At 45.7% G+C, this 13,811-nt stretch overlaps 1 protein-coding gene and 1 non-coding gene across 2 annotated transcripts; both read left to right on the top strand.

Moving 5' to 3' along the window:
• Positions 1–919: 919 nt before the first annotated feature.
• trnar-ccg (transfer RNA arginine (anticodon CCG)) lies at positions 920–992 on the top strand. Its single transcript has one exon. It is a non-coding gene; the product is annotated as a tRNA-Arg (tRNA).
• A 1,312-nt stretch (positions 993–2,304) lies between these two features.
• Positions 2,305–12,943, top strand: LOC134336553 (UPF0450 protein C17orf58 homolog). The gene is made up of 5 exons (XM_063030825.1): positions 2,305–2,383; positions 4,262–4,930; positions 8,578–8,655; positions 10,467–10,658; positions 12,671–12,943. Exons 1-5 carry the CDS (start codon positions 2,311–2,313, stop codon positions 12,883–12,885), a joined length of 1,227 nt encoding a protein of 408 aa, XP_062886895.1. The 5' UTR covers positions 2,305–2,310; the 3' UTR covers positions 12,886–12,943.
• The last annotated feature ends 868 nt before the right edge of the window (positions 12,944–13,811 follow it).

Here is a 13,811-nt window from a genome sequence, read left to right on the forward strand (position 1 = left end):
TTGATTCTGTTGGTGTCTGCTACCCTCAGTTGCAGAGGGAGTTACAGAGACCTGGGTTTTGAAGCTTGTTCATCTATACTGAAGGAATGATTCTGTGAAACGGTGATTGATAAACAGCAGACTGCCACATATTTCGCTGTTGTCCGAGCGCTCCATTTGACCATTCTGGGCCTGCACTGGAGTTTAGAAGAATGAGGTGGGATCTCTTGGAAACCTATCGAATATTGAAAGGTCTAAACAGAGTGATGTGGAGAGGGTGTTTTCTAAAGAGGGATGTCCATTTAGAACTGAGAAGAGGGAGAATTTCTTTAGCCAAGGGATGGTGAATCTGTGGAATTCTCTGTCACAAATTTAAGGCGGAGGTTGATTGGGGGGGGGTCTCGATTATTCAGGGCGTCAAGGGATACGGGGAGAAGGCAGGAGAATGGGGTTGAAAGGGATAATAAATCAGCCACGATAGAGAGCAGACTCAATGGGCCAAATAGCCTAATTCTGCTCCGACATCTTATGGTCTTACAAGCCTACAAAGAACAAATGTTCAAAAGAAGACAAACTGCAAACAAAAAAAAATACTGAGAACATGAATTGTCGTGTCCTTGACAGTTCTTCATGTAAATGTACTGAATGGTGCATTATTTGTTTATTTTTCATACGAGTCTGGAGAATTTTTATGACTTTACTTTGTATTATTGCCACAAAACAAAAATTCCACATCACATAAGACAGTGATGATAAACCTGACTTCGACGCTTTCTTTCATAAATACAAATAAATCTACATGCACACCGTCTGTTAGATATTATTTGCTCAAGGCGATATTAGGATATGATTTATGGTTTTCTTCCGTTGAACTTTGAAGAATAATGCTTTCGCACGTCCCGGTGTAAGTAAGTCGCTGCTAACACCGAGCTCTCGTGGTGACCCAGTGGCCTAATGGATAAGGCATCAGCCTCCGGAGCTGGGGATTGTGGGTTCGAGTCCCATCTGGGTCGCGCTGCGGCACCTTTTTGTGCCGCCTGCCCGCTTTCGCGGCCCCGCACTTTGTCGCCATGCGGGGGCTCCCCGGTAATTCGGGCAGCGGCTGTGCCGCCGCTCCCGTCCACCCACGGCTGACCTCGGATGAGCGGCCTCGGCGGCGGGGGAGACCGTCGTTCGGACGCGTGTCTCAGTGGTGGTTCCAGTCGACCAGCGGGAGAGGGCGATAGTGAGGCCCGATCTTCGCTCCAAATTGTCTGTTTTGTTTTAACAATGCAAGAATAGCCATCCATTGTTAGCACTCACAATAATAATTTAAAATGTTGAATATTTTTAAAACTACAACAACATAAAAATGAGATAGAAAAACATTCAAAATGTTCATAGTTTAAAATTTTGTTCGTCCGGTCGACCATGGACGACGATGCATCCATGCTGTCTATGTGATACCCACGCCAGGGTTGGACGATATGGAGAGCAAGCTATTGCCCATACAGCAGGCTCCCCCTCTCCACGCACCTGACGGAACGGCAGAGACCGATGCAGTTTGGCACCAGCGGCATCGCAGGAATTGCCAGTCGGCGTTGAAGCCGGCGCTTAGGGACTCTAGCTCCGGACTTTACTCCCAAAGCCTTCCTCATGAGTGGGTACAGCCGCAAAGCAGCTAAGTTTGAGATCAGACTTTTCTTTCTCCCAGATGAGCTGCCAACCCCGGCTGACGAGCCTCGGAACATATTCCCATTACTACCCCGGCTATAACCACTTTAAGGAACCATAGCTTAGCATTAAAACAATACATTATTATTGGCATTCATTGTTATGCACTGCAGGTATTTTGTTATTCATCATTGCGATGAGGTGAGTAGGAAAGGGATTACTGTTTACTCCCGATGCAAAATAAACAGGGTTAACACGTTTAGTAAGTAAAATTGTGTGATATATAACATTCTAAACTAACGTTACATTGAGAAAACGAGAGAAATCAAACGTGTAATGGTCTAGAGCAGTTGTATTGTGATGACATTCCATGTGCCGTCTGCCGAATGTAACGAAACTTCTAAAATCATTTATTTCCGCAATAAATTCTGCGGCCTCAATAAAACTGTTCAAATCATCTTGAAAACTTTTAATTTTGCCTTATTGCTGACTTTTGGACCATTTCAGAGTAATTATTAAAATATTACCTCAGTGGATGACTTCTAAAGTGGAAAGTAATGACATTTGATCTTGGTCCGGGCTGCAGCGCTGTCCCTTATTAGCATAGCACGGAATGGGTATAAAACGGTAGGGCTCGCCTCTCCTCTTCAGTCACTGTGTTCCCGCCTCAGCTCCGACATGAACGGGTTGTTACTAATTCAGGTCTTCTCGCTCGTGATATTTTTAAAAATTATCAATGCCAAAAATAAAGGTGAGCGGTTTTGTTTCATATCCAACTCCAAGCAAAACGTTCAATGTCTTTTGATGTCTGGTGGGAAAGGTAAAGGCTGCGTTGTATTTGAAAAAAAAACACACAATCTCTGATAGAATTTGAACAAAATCCTAAAATATTTTGGATTTCTTTGCTTTGGGAAAGACAGCTCAGTGTTTTCGTAACAATCTGTAGGCGTGTTGCATGCTAAAACGAGAGCGAGAGAGAGAGAGAATGAATATGAAACTGGTAAACCAAAAAAAGTTTGGAAGGTATGATGAGCGTGATAGTGCAAAGTTTTTTTAGATGCGTTCCAGCAAAATGTGATCCGGCACTTTGACAAAGATACGTTATGTGGATTTTTAATGATTATTATAAACACATAAATCTTAGGAACAGAATCCGGCCATTTAGCCCATCGAGTCTGCTCCGCTATTCTATCTCGGTTGATTTATTATCCCCTCAGCCCCATTCTCCTGCCCTCCCCTCCTGCCGTGGTTAGGATGGAGATGAATTTGATCATTGGACACACTTTAACGAGATGCTGGAATCTTTTCAAAAGTGTGAACTTGGCTAGTATGTCGCTTGGTCAAGCAGATTTGCGAGTGTCTCGGGGTCCTTGAATAGTCGGCATCGCTGATTATCTCAATTATTACAGTTAGACTTAAAAGGGTGAGCGGGCCGGGGAGAAACAATTGGGATTCCTGGTAATGTTTGGTACCCGCTGATCGGCAGGAGGTCTAATTGTGAGGAACAACAAATCAGCCAGTTGCTCTCACCGTGAGGAATAGGGCTTTGATCGAAGACAAAACCTCAATCCTGCTGACCAGCGCGACTCTGTTTGAAGAACTGGGAATCATCATTTGCTTCATTGTAGCCTTTGACTGTCAGAATCAGAATTTAAAAGTTAAAACTAACCCGGCCAACTAGAGAGCAAACCTCGGGGGGGGGGGGGAGGGTTGAATTTAAATATGAAATAAAAAAATCTCTTGAAACTTTGGGGCTGTTGTGAAAAGTCACCAGTTACAGTAAAGATCTGCTTTATTTGACACGTACATCGAAACAGTGAAATTCTCCGGTCTAATACCTTAAACTAGTGAAAATGTGATTGCAGTCGGCGGCGGAGAGTTGGTGAAGTCCACAATTCCCAGAGTTACAATTGCTTCCACTGGCCAGATATTTTATAAAGAGGTAAGCGTAAGTCCTATATGGACAACTTTAAACACAAAATCGAATGAGTTACGACCAGACTAGCGGCCGTAGAAGTCACTTCCAAAAATGAATTGATTAATTACCCGGAAACGAAAATAATGGCAGAAAAACAACAGAGCGAGTGGTCCACTCACAAACAAGAGAAAATCTGCAGATGCTGGAAATCGGAGCAACCCACACAAAATGCTGGAGGAATTCAGCGGGCCAGGCAGCATCGATGGAGAAGAGTTCACCGGCTGTATTGTTTCCATGGATGCTGCCTCACCTAACGAATCCCCCCGGCAGTTTGTGTGTGCTGCGGAGAGCGAGTCAGAGAGATCATGAACTTCCCCAAAGATTAACTTGCAGGTTGAGTCGGAGGTAGGGAAGGAGAATGCAGAATTATTTCAAGAGGACTAAAATATAAAAGCACCCGGGGTGTTGTGAACAGTTTTGGGCTCCATATCGAAGAAAGGATGTGCTGGCATTGGTGAAGGTGAGATTCGCAGGGTCGCTCAGGGAAATGACGGAGTTAACGATGAGACATTCTGGGCCTGTATTCACTGGAGTTTAGAAGAATGAGAGGAGGGGGTCTCATAGAAAACTACCACAAAAGGTGTGTTGTGAATGTTCTAATGACGCCGGAGATGGAAGTATCTCAGACCCTGGTGGTTCCTCTTTCTGTAGATCTCTCACCACCCGTTGGAAAGCTGATGGAGAGTGGAGCTCTCTCCAAGGCGATCTCCAGGACGCCCCACCCCTCCGTGAACCTGACACAACTGTTGCACAGAAGCCGTGGCAACCCCGACTCCAATCGGCCGGCCACCGCAGCCTTGATGGGAAGAGTGGCGGATATTTCCCAACCGGCCACGGCGCCGGGTGGAAGCTCCCACGGGCGGCTTCGGCTCACGGTTCCGCGAGTCGTGATAGCAGCGAACGGGAACTCGGAGAGGCAGACAAGCCGGGTAATGGTAGGCGGATATCCCGAGAAGCGAGAAGGGTGGTCACCCAGCGACTTCCAAGGTCTCCTATCTTCATTCTATCACGATAAATCCAAACTGAACAGGTCGCCAGCCTACCACAGCCTCTTGTCCAAGAGTCAGCAGCCCAATTCCTCAGTGTACCGGTTTCACAGCTACGGAGGTTCCCAACTCTACCGACAATTCACGGACACGCACAGTGGAACGAGAGAGGGCGAAGCATCTCCAAGTTCCGGCCAGGACGCCGAGGAGAACCGGCCTAGGAAGTCCACACGCCACCGAACCAGGGACACGTTAATGAACAGCATTAACTCCCCCTCGGAAAGCAGCCGCCGCGCTTCGAGTTTGCTCTACCATTTTAACCTACTCCGAGAAGGTGAGTACTGTACCGGCTAACAGATTCTTCTCCTCTCTGTAAGTCTCTCCTCGCCGCTGTCAACGCGGAGGTGATCGGGAGCCGCCGCTAACTGTGGTTCCCTCCGCCCCGCGGGGAGCTGCTTTGAGCCTCACCGAAATCCAGGTCTTCCCGGTCTAGACACACGGGTCTCCAGATGCTCGTTGAAGGGAGAACCAACCCAGGTATCCTGTTCAGTACCTCGCACAGTACAGCACCTTCGGCCCACGATGCTGTGCCGAGCTTTTAACCCACTCTAATGTCAATCTAACCCCCCCGCCCTCCTGCTCGACCCTCCGTAGTGCAGGGGGTGCGGAGAAGTTTCTTTACACAGAGGGTGATGATTTATGGAACGAACTGCCAGAGGAGGGTAAAGGTGGGTACAATCTCATCGTTGAAGGGTATCTGGATGGACACAGGGATGTGAAAGGTTTAGAGGGAGGAGGGCCAACAGTGGAGTTAGCTGAGGTGGGCATGGATGAGTTGGGCCGAAGGGTCTGTGTCGTGCTGTGAAACCCTAACTCTGTCCCAGCAGACACGCTGACACTGAGGTGAGTTCTCGAGTTAATAGTCAGAAGTCGGCACAAACCTGTTGCTCCGGAAGGACAGAATTGAGCAAGTTTCTTTACCCATTTGCCTCCGTCACGCCTGCATCAATATTTCATTGTGTCCGAGCTTCATACGAGAAATCTCCATCTCCACCCCCCCCCGATAAAAATCTGTTGCTCAGCATTGAACCCAAACCCCAATGGTACCTGGTTCCATCCGGCCAACGTCCTCTCCCCCATCTGGTTCCATCTATCACCCACTGTCCCCTTGCACTGCTACGCACGCACTGTCCATCTTTCCTCTTCCCTCTAAGAAGATACAGGGTCTCCAAATATGGACACACCTTCCGCCTCCAGGGATGCTGCTCGACCCGTTGGATTACCCCAGCATTCCGTTTTTGTTGTACATTCCAGACTCTTATTTCTAAAGGAATGGTACTGATCTTTCATGAAAGCTTTCTCACTCTTTGCCACCATTGATGAAGTCCAGGATCCGAATGTTTTATCAACCAGTCTTGTCTTTTTTTTTAAAACCTTCAAAAATTACAAGTCTTTCTCTTCCCATCATCCCAACCTCCATCTCATTGCTACCATCCAAGGAGGTACTGGAGTCTGAAGACACACTCTTCCCCTCCAGCATCAGATTTCTGAATGGGCAATGAACCCATGGACACTAGATTTTGCTCTCTTTTAGCACAATTTACTTAATTACACACAGTACCCACACACTGTACATATATGTCTCATATGGTCGTTTATTTCTTATTGAAATTTGTAGTTTTATTATTATCTATTGCATTGTACTGCTGCTGCAGAACAACAACCTGATTCTGATTCTCTGGCAGAGTATATCACTTCACACTTGCCCTGGGTTAATTTTTTTTATTACCATTTGCAACGACGTCCTCTTGCAGACCCAGTTCCCTTGTAATGCCAGGTGAACATCAAAGCAAGGAAAGGGACAATATTGAATTCCCCTTCTGGCAGCCTGAGGCTTGAAGTGGCTTCTGTGCTCCAGGGATTCCCCCACCGACTTCCATTCAAAGTTCAACAGGGATGAGAAGGGAGAATTGTTTGTAAGGACAGAGTCCAGGGCCCAACATGTGTATGATCCGTGGACATTTTAAACTCAGTGGCCACTTTCTTAGGTACACTTGCTTAGTAATACAAATATCTCATCAGCCAATCATGTGGCAGCAACTCAATGCATAAAAGCATGCTGACGTGGTCAAGAGGTTCAGTTGTTGTTCAGACCAAACATCAGAAAGGGGATGAAATGTGATTGACAGTGAAATGATTGTTGGTGCCAGACGGGGTGGCTTGAGTATTTCAGAAGCTGCTGAACTCCTGAGATTTTTACCCACAGTATCCAGAGGATACAGAGAATGGCACAAAAAAAAACACCAAATCATCCAGTGAGTGGCAGTTCTGTGGACGAAAATATCTTAATGAGAGAGGTCGGAGAGAAAGGCCAGTCTGGTTCAAGCTGATAGGAAGGTGACAATAATTCAGACAAGCACACGTTACACAGTGGTGTGCAGAAGAGCATCTCTGAACCCACAACACATCGAACATTGAAGTGGATGGGCGACAGCAGAAGACGACCTTGCAGGGTTGCACTCCTGTAGCTAATAAAGTGGTCACTGAGAGTGTTTGCAAATTGCTGGAGGAATGACAAAGACTCGTGCAACACAGATACAGGCCTATCACCCCAACTGGTCCATGGCAACCAAGATTCCCATCGAAGCTGGTAGGTCCCTTTTGGCAGCATGGGGCCCGATAGGTTCACACCTAATTGATCGATCTAAGGCTTTTCTCTTTGAAGTGAAGGGGGATGAGGTGTGACTTGATAGATCGGATAATCGAGCGGTAAAGCATAAACAGGAGAAAGAAAGGCAGGTGCTGGGAATCCAAAGCAACACACACAAAATGCTGGAGGACTTCAGCAGGTCAGCATCTATGGAAAAGAGTAAACAGACGACGTTTCAGGCATAGATGCTGCCTGACCCGGTGAGTTCCTCTAGCATTTTGTGTGCGTTGTTCCAGATCGAGTGGACAGCCAGAGACATTTCCCTCCTGTGGAAATAGTTAATAAGAGGGGGGCACAACTTTAAGGTGATTGGAGTAAAGTATAGGTGGGGGGCGGGGGTGTTAGAGGTAGGCTTTTTAAAAAAAAAGTGGTGGGCGCATGGAACTCCCTTCCAGGGGTGGCGATAGTGACAGATACACTAGGGACATTTAAGAAAATTTTAGATAGGCACATAAAGGGTTATGTAGCAGGAAAGTGTTAAATTGATCTTAGAGTAGGTTAAAAGATCGTGGGTCGATAGGCTTGTACGGTACTGTGCTGTAACGTTCCTATTCTTTAAAATCACTGACGTTTATCGCCGCACCACAGCAAACATCCTATCCGGATCCATCAGGGCTGGGTACGGCCACTACTCTGTCCGTGACCGCAAGAAACTACAAACTTCAGTAAGGTAGTCAGCATCATCAAAGACCCCACCTATCCAGGGCAGAAAATACAAAAGCCTGGAAAGCCCATACCACCGCGCTCAAGGACAGCTGATACTTTGCTGGTGCCTCCAGAGATGCCTATTGTAACCTCCCCTCCCTTGGTTTCACCAGCAACCCCCCCCCCCCCACCCCACCCCCAGGAGTACCTTGCTCGATGTTTCCCCGTACGTCTAATCCTCTGCTGCCGAGGCAGTGACCTATGCCGCCTCCCCGGCTGGAAAGGGTCAGAGAGAATCAAAGTACTACATTAATTACACAGTCTGTAAGTTCATGCCTGACGCCAAGCTCGGTTGGCGCCCCCACCTGGCCACAGGTGGGAGTTGAATTCAGGCCTCACCTGGCCAGTGGCCACACTGAGGAACGAACCCATATCAGAGTTAAACTCAAGTATCAATGTGGTCACTACTGTACGTTTACCGCACACTGTCTAGGGGGTTATGTCGGCTAACTTTTATCTTCACTCTCGGAAAGGATGGAACTGTTTGTTTTAAATAATCTTCCAAAATCATTTCGTTGAAAAATCTCACCGGTGCCGGCCGTGAACTAACTGGTTGTTTTCCACAGATTACGAGAAGCCGATGTGCTCTGTTGAATGCAGGAAAGAAAAGAACGAGAGGGAGTTCTACTGTAGCAGTGACTTTGGTACGAGAAGATGGAGAACTCCATTGTTTTTTCACCCCTTGATGTCATAAACATCGATTTCTCTGACTCGGGGTCACCCCTCCCCTCCCCTTCTCTCCTTGCTCCATTCCCCATTTTTGCTCCTTTCTACGCCTTTTCTTCTTATCTGCCTATCATCTCTCTCCCGTTCCCCTCCTCTTTCCCTTATTTCCATGGTCCACTGTCCTCTTCCGTGAGGTCCCCTCTTCAGCCCTTTGGCTTTTCCATTCATCTCCTCAGCTTCTCACTTCATCCTCTCTCTTTCACCCACCGACCTTCCCACTCACCTGGTCTCACCTTTCACCTGCCGCTTGTACTCTTTCCCCTTTCCCACCTTCTTCTTACCCCTTCCTTTCCAGTCCCTGCTGAAGCGTCTCAGCCTTAAACCTCGACTGTTTATTCCCCTCCATAAATGCTGCCTGAGCCGCTGAGTTCCTTCAACATTTGTGTGTGTGTTGCTCAGGATTTCCAGCATTTGCAGAATCTCTTGTGTTTACATTAGTTTTTGATTTAAGCCCTCTTTTTGTCCTTATTCATGAGGATAAACTGTTTCTGTTTCCCCAGTGATCTGGTGCTCATCTCTGAACAGGCGTACCCTAGATTTTTGTTTGATAAAGGGAAATATTTTGATTTCTGACACATTTGTTGAAATTTGGTGTAAACTTAGCATTTATTACTTTACTTACAGTATTCAGTACCACTTTGCGAGTCCCAGTAAGGCAGATGGCACGCAACTATTAATGTTACAGTGAGAAATCCAGCATCTGCAGAAGCTCCTGTGTTTGGAGTGATAATGATTCATTTCCATAGGTCCACATTCTGGAACGAACCTGTCTTTCCAATTTCCCATATTTTTGTCTTAACTTTGCAGCTTCTGTGGTTGCACTCTCCTAGAGGGGGAAATGGTTTATTTTATATTTAATTAGAGAGATACAGTGGGAACAAGCCCTTTCAGCCCGATGAGCCATAGCACCCAACAACCCAACTGTTTAATTAGCCTAATCACAGTACAATTTACAATAACCAATTAAGCTACAGGACATCACTGGGCTGCGGGAGGAAACCGGAGTACCTGGAAATTTCTTTTCCAGATAAGAGCTTTTACAGGTTGCAGTTCAGGGTCTGATATCCCTGCTGTACACAAGGTGGCGACTTTATGAGGTACACCTGCTTGTTTATGCAAAGTATCTAATCAGCCAATCATGTGGCAGCAACTCAATACATAAAAAACATGCACGAGAGGTCAAAAGGTTCATTTGTTGTCCAGACCAAATATTGTATTGGGGAAGAAATGTGTTCTGAGTGACTTTGACCATGGAATAATTGACAGGGCGGTTTGGGTATCTCAGAAACTGCTGATTTCCTAGGACTTTCATGCACAAGTCTCAAGAGTTTATGGAAAATGGTTCGAAAAACAAAAAGCATCCAGTGAGCAGCAGTTCTGGGGGTGAAAATGCCTTGTTAATGAGAGAGGTCAGAGGAGAGTGACAGGAAGGCGACAGTAACTCAAATAACCATGCATTGCAACAGTGGTGTGCAGAAGAGCATCTCTGAATGCACACACAATACATCAAACCTTGAAGTCAATGGGCTACAAACAGCAGAAGACCATGAACATACATGGTCACTTTACATGGTGCAGGAGGTACCCAATAAAGTGGCCACTGAGTGTTTTTTTTTAAGGAAACACTGAAGTGATTTTCAATTAGAAGTTATCAGACCTGTAAATGGACTGGTACAATACTCACAATTGCTGCTATTTTAATGTGGTAACAGCTTCTGTCTTCCAACAGCAATCAATGGTATAGTCCACGATATAGTAATCCTTGATAAAAGACTGCAAATGGTGACATTACTGGTGGATAGTGATGGATTCTACCGCATGGGTCGGCTCTACATTACTCCAGACGGATTCTTCTTCAAAGTGCACATTCTCGTGGTCGATACATTCAACTGTAAAAGGCTTTGTCCAGACTTAAAGTTTGGTGAGTTAAATACCAATGATTCCTGACGAGAAACAGGGTCCTGGGATGATGCAATGTGTTCCATTACCCAGCTCTTGCCCTGGGTTCAAAGGAACAAGTGTCTTTGTAATGAAAACGAAATTACTATAGACCTAAAATGAATTTAGGTCATGTCCCTTTATCTCATCAATAACTAGAACTAGAATTACCCTACTTCATGATTCAAATGTATTTATCACACTTACATCACATCATACAGTGAAATATGTCATTTGCCTCAACAACCAACACACCCGCGCCTGTGCTGGGGACAGCCTGCAGTGTTGCCGCATGTTGGCGTCAGCACAACCTGCTCACAGTGCTCGGCAGTACCAACACAGAACACAACAAACAACAAAACAACAACAGCACAAGAATCCCTGTTCCTCCCTCCCACCTACACAAGCACATACAGTCCTCCAACCCCAGCACAGGCAGAGTTATGAACTGGCAGCATCGCTTAGACCAAGGAAAAAAATGGAAGAACTAGACACACGAGATACTGAGATACCCTGATAGAAGAACATTGAAGGAGCTTTATTTTGAATACACCTGTTTCATATCTGACTTGAAAATATCCAAAGTCCTAAACTGCCTGAAATGGAAAGATTTTCATTCTTCAGTGTCATCTTTAAACATTCAGAGCCACAGTCAGAATGTAAACACAAGAGATTTTGCAGAAGTTGGAAATCCGGAGCAACACACAAAATGTGAGAGAAACTCAGCAGATCAGGCAGCATCTGTGGAAGGGAATAAAGAGTCAACGTTTCGGGCCAACTCCTGATGAACTTCTCAGCCCAAAATGTTAACTATTATATTTCATTTCTTTGATGCTACCTGACTTGTTGAGTTCCTATGACATTTTGTGCACAATGTACTGTCAGAGTTTGCTTTTCCGAGGCACCATCTTGGATCAGGCACTTGGCAATTGTCGTTCACAAGCAAACCTGCTGAAGAAAACATGGAAAGGTATTGCAGTTTTGGTCACCTACCAACACAAAATATATCAGTAAGACTGAAAGAGTACAGAGAAAATTTGCAAGGACGTGGCCGGGATTTGAGGACTTGAGTTACAGTGAAAGGTTGAATAGGAGCGTAGGAGAAGGATGGGAGATTTGATGGAGGCATACACAATTATGACGGATATAGATGGGGTAAATGCAAGCAGGCTTTTTCACTGAGGTTGGGTGAAACTAGAACTAGAGGTCATAAGTTAAGGGTAAAATATTTAAGGCCAACCTGAGGGGGAGCTTCTTCAGTCAGAGAGGGATGTGAGTGTGGAACAATTTGCCAGCAGAAGTGTTGGATGTGGTATTGATTGCAGCATTTAAGAAAAGTTTGGATAAGTTTGGATGGAAGGGGTATAGAGAGGGCTATGGTCCAGGTGCATGTCGATGGGACTAGGCAGAACAACAGAATGACAGACTAGATGGGCCGAAGGACCTGTTTCTATGCTCGTGCTCTATGATTCAAATGCCCAGAAAATGTTGTACATGTGCAGCCATTCAACACAACATCTTTCGAGAGAAAGAGAGATGTAGGCAATGTTTCAGGGTAACGACCCTTCATCAGGGCTGATATCAAGTGTGTTTAGAGTCAGAGTCACACAGCAGGGGAACACTGGAGTGATCAACTGACCATGTCCACATTTCCAAACACCTATTCACATGAAACTCAATTTATTATTCCTCCCCCCACCATTCCATTAGCTTCACCCAGATTCAACACTAGGGGCAATTTACAGTGACCAATGAACCTGGCAATATTTTGGGATTTGGAAGGAAACCTGAGCATCTGGGGAAATGCATAAACACAAACAAATCCAACAGTATTTTTAAGAGGAAAACTGACCAGGCTGTTCCGTTTCTGAAATTTGTGTCTTTCTGCTGAAGGGAGTGAAGGGAGAGTGAGAAGACTACGGGGACTGGGGTAGGATGGGGGAATTTGGGTGAAGGCTCCAGTGTTTCATGGATGTTCTCTGTGCATAATTCCAGGTGGTAGATACATCATGATGGGTCTGATATATCACAGAAGATACCCGCTACCCACATGGGTACAAGAAAGGGTTATTGGGAGACTAAAACCTGGTGATGGCCTGGTGAAGAGCAGCAGCTACGTGAGAAGATTTAACAAAAAGAGGGACCAGAAAGTCCAGCTGCTAAATGACAGGATCTGTGAAACCCCTTTCCAAGGATCACAGCAGAAATGAAATCGGAGGGCATTTATAACATTTGTAATAATACTGCAGTTTTATTTGTATTTTTTAAGTATGCAGCTTGATTTTTTAAAGAAAGATGCATTATATATTTATAGTTTCGGATTCTCTGTCCCCGCTCATTTTTTTCATAGTTGACCTCAGCAGCCAAGGTGGAGATGGGGAGATATTTGGTTCATAGAACATAGAAATCTACATGACATTACAGGCTCTTCGGCCCACAATGTTGTGCTGACCATGTAACCTACTCTAGAAACTGCCTAGCTTTCACTACCGCATATCCCTCTATTTTTCTAAGCTCCATGTACCTATCTAAGAGTCTTCTAAAAGACCCTGTTGTCTCCGTCTCTACCACCTTCGCCGGCAGCGCATTCCACGCACCCACCACACTCTCTGTCTGAAAAACTTACCTCTGACATTCCTCCTATACTTACTTCCAAGCATCTTAAAGCTATGCCCCCCCATGTTAGCCATTTCAGCCCTGGAGAGAAAAACACTCTGGCTACACCTCACTCCTGCTGCCTTTCATCCAGGGCAGAAATGGCCAATACAAGGGGCGGGGGTGGGGTGGAGAAAGTGTAGGTTAAATGGTCGGTATAACATCGTGGGCCCAAGGGTCTGTACTAATCTACGTTCTGTGGTACCTTCAGTAACTGTAAATCCAGACAAAGGGTCTGGTCCCGAAACTACGACTCTGCATTTCCGTGTATAGTTGTTACCTGACCCTTTAAAAAAAATGTATTGCTCCAGATTCCAGCATCTGAACCTCTTGCGTCTCCGGTCTCCATTGTGCTTTTGCGCGTTGGCGTTAATTTTCAGAGCCCAGGGAACGGTTAGCTGACCGACCAGCACTAATCTGACACTAGACAACGTTCCTGCCCTTTGACAGCAGCGTTGCGTAGAGAGATAGAGGGGGGCGG

The sequence above is a fragment of the Mobula hypostoma genome, chromosome 22 (genome assembly GCF_963921235.1).
Source record: "Mobula hypostoma chromosome 22, sMobHyp1.1, whole genome shotgun sequence".
Lineage (NCBI taxonomy): Eukaryota > Metazoa > Chordata > Chondrichthyes > Myliobatiformes > Myliobatidae > Mobula > Mobula hypostoma.

Bases quoted from the DNA above. Each gene is read 5' to 3' on its own strand.
- LOC134336553 (XM_063030825.1), top strand. From the start codon at position 2,311: ATGAACGGGTTGTTACTAATTCAGGTCTTCTCGCTCGTGATATTTTTA. The intron at 8,656-10,466 runs GTACGAGAAGAT...GTCTTCCAACAG, and splicing joins CTACTGTAGCAGTGACTTTG to CAATCAATGGTATAGTCCAC. The intron at 10,659-12,670 runs GTGAGTTAAATA...GCATAATTCCAG, and splicing joins TTGTCCAGACTTAAAGTTTG to GTGGTAGATACATCATGATG.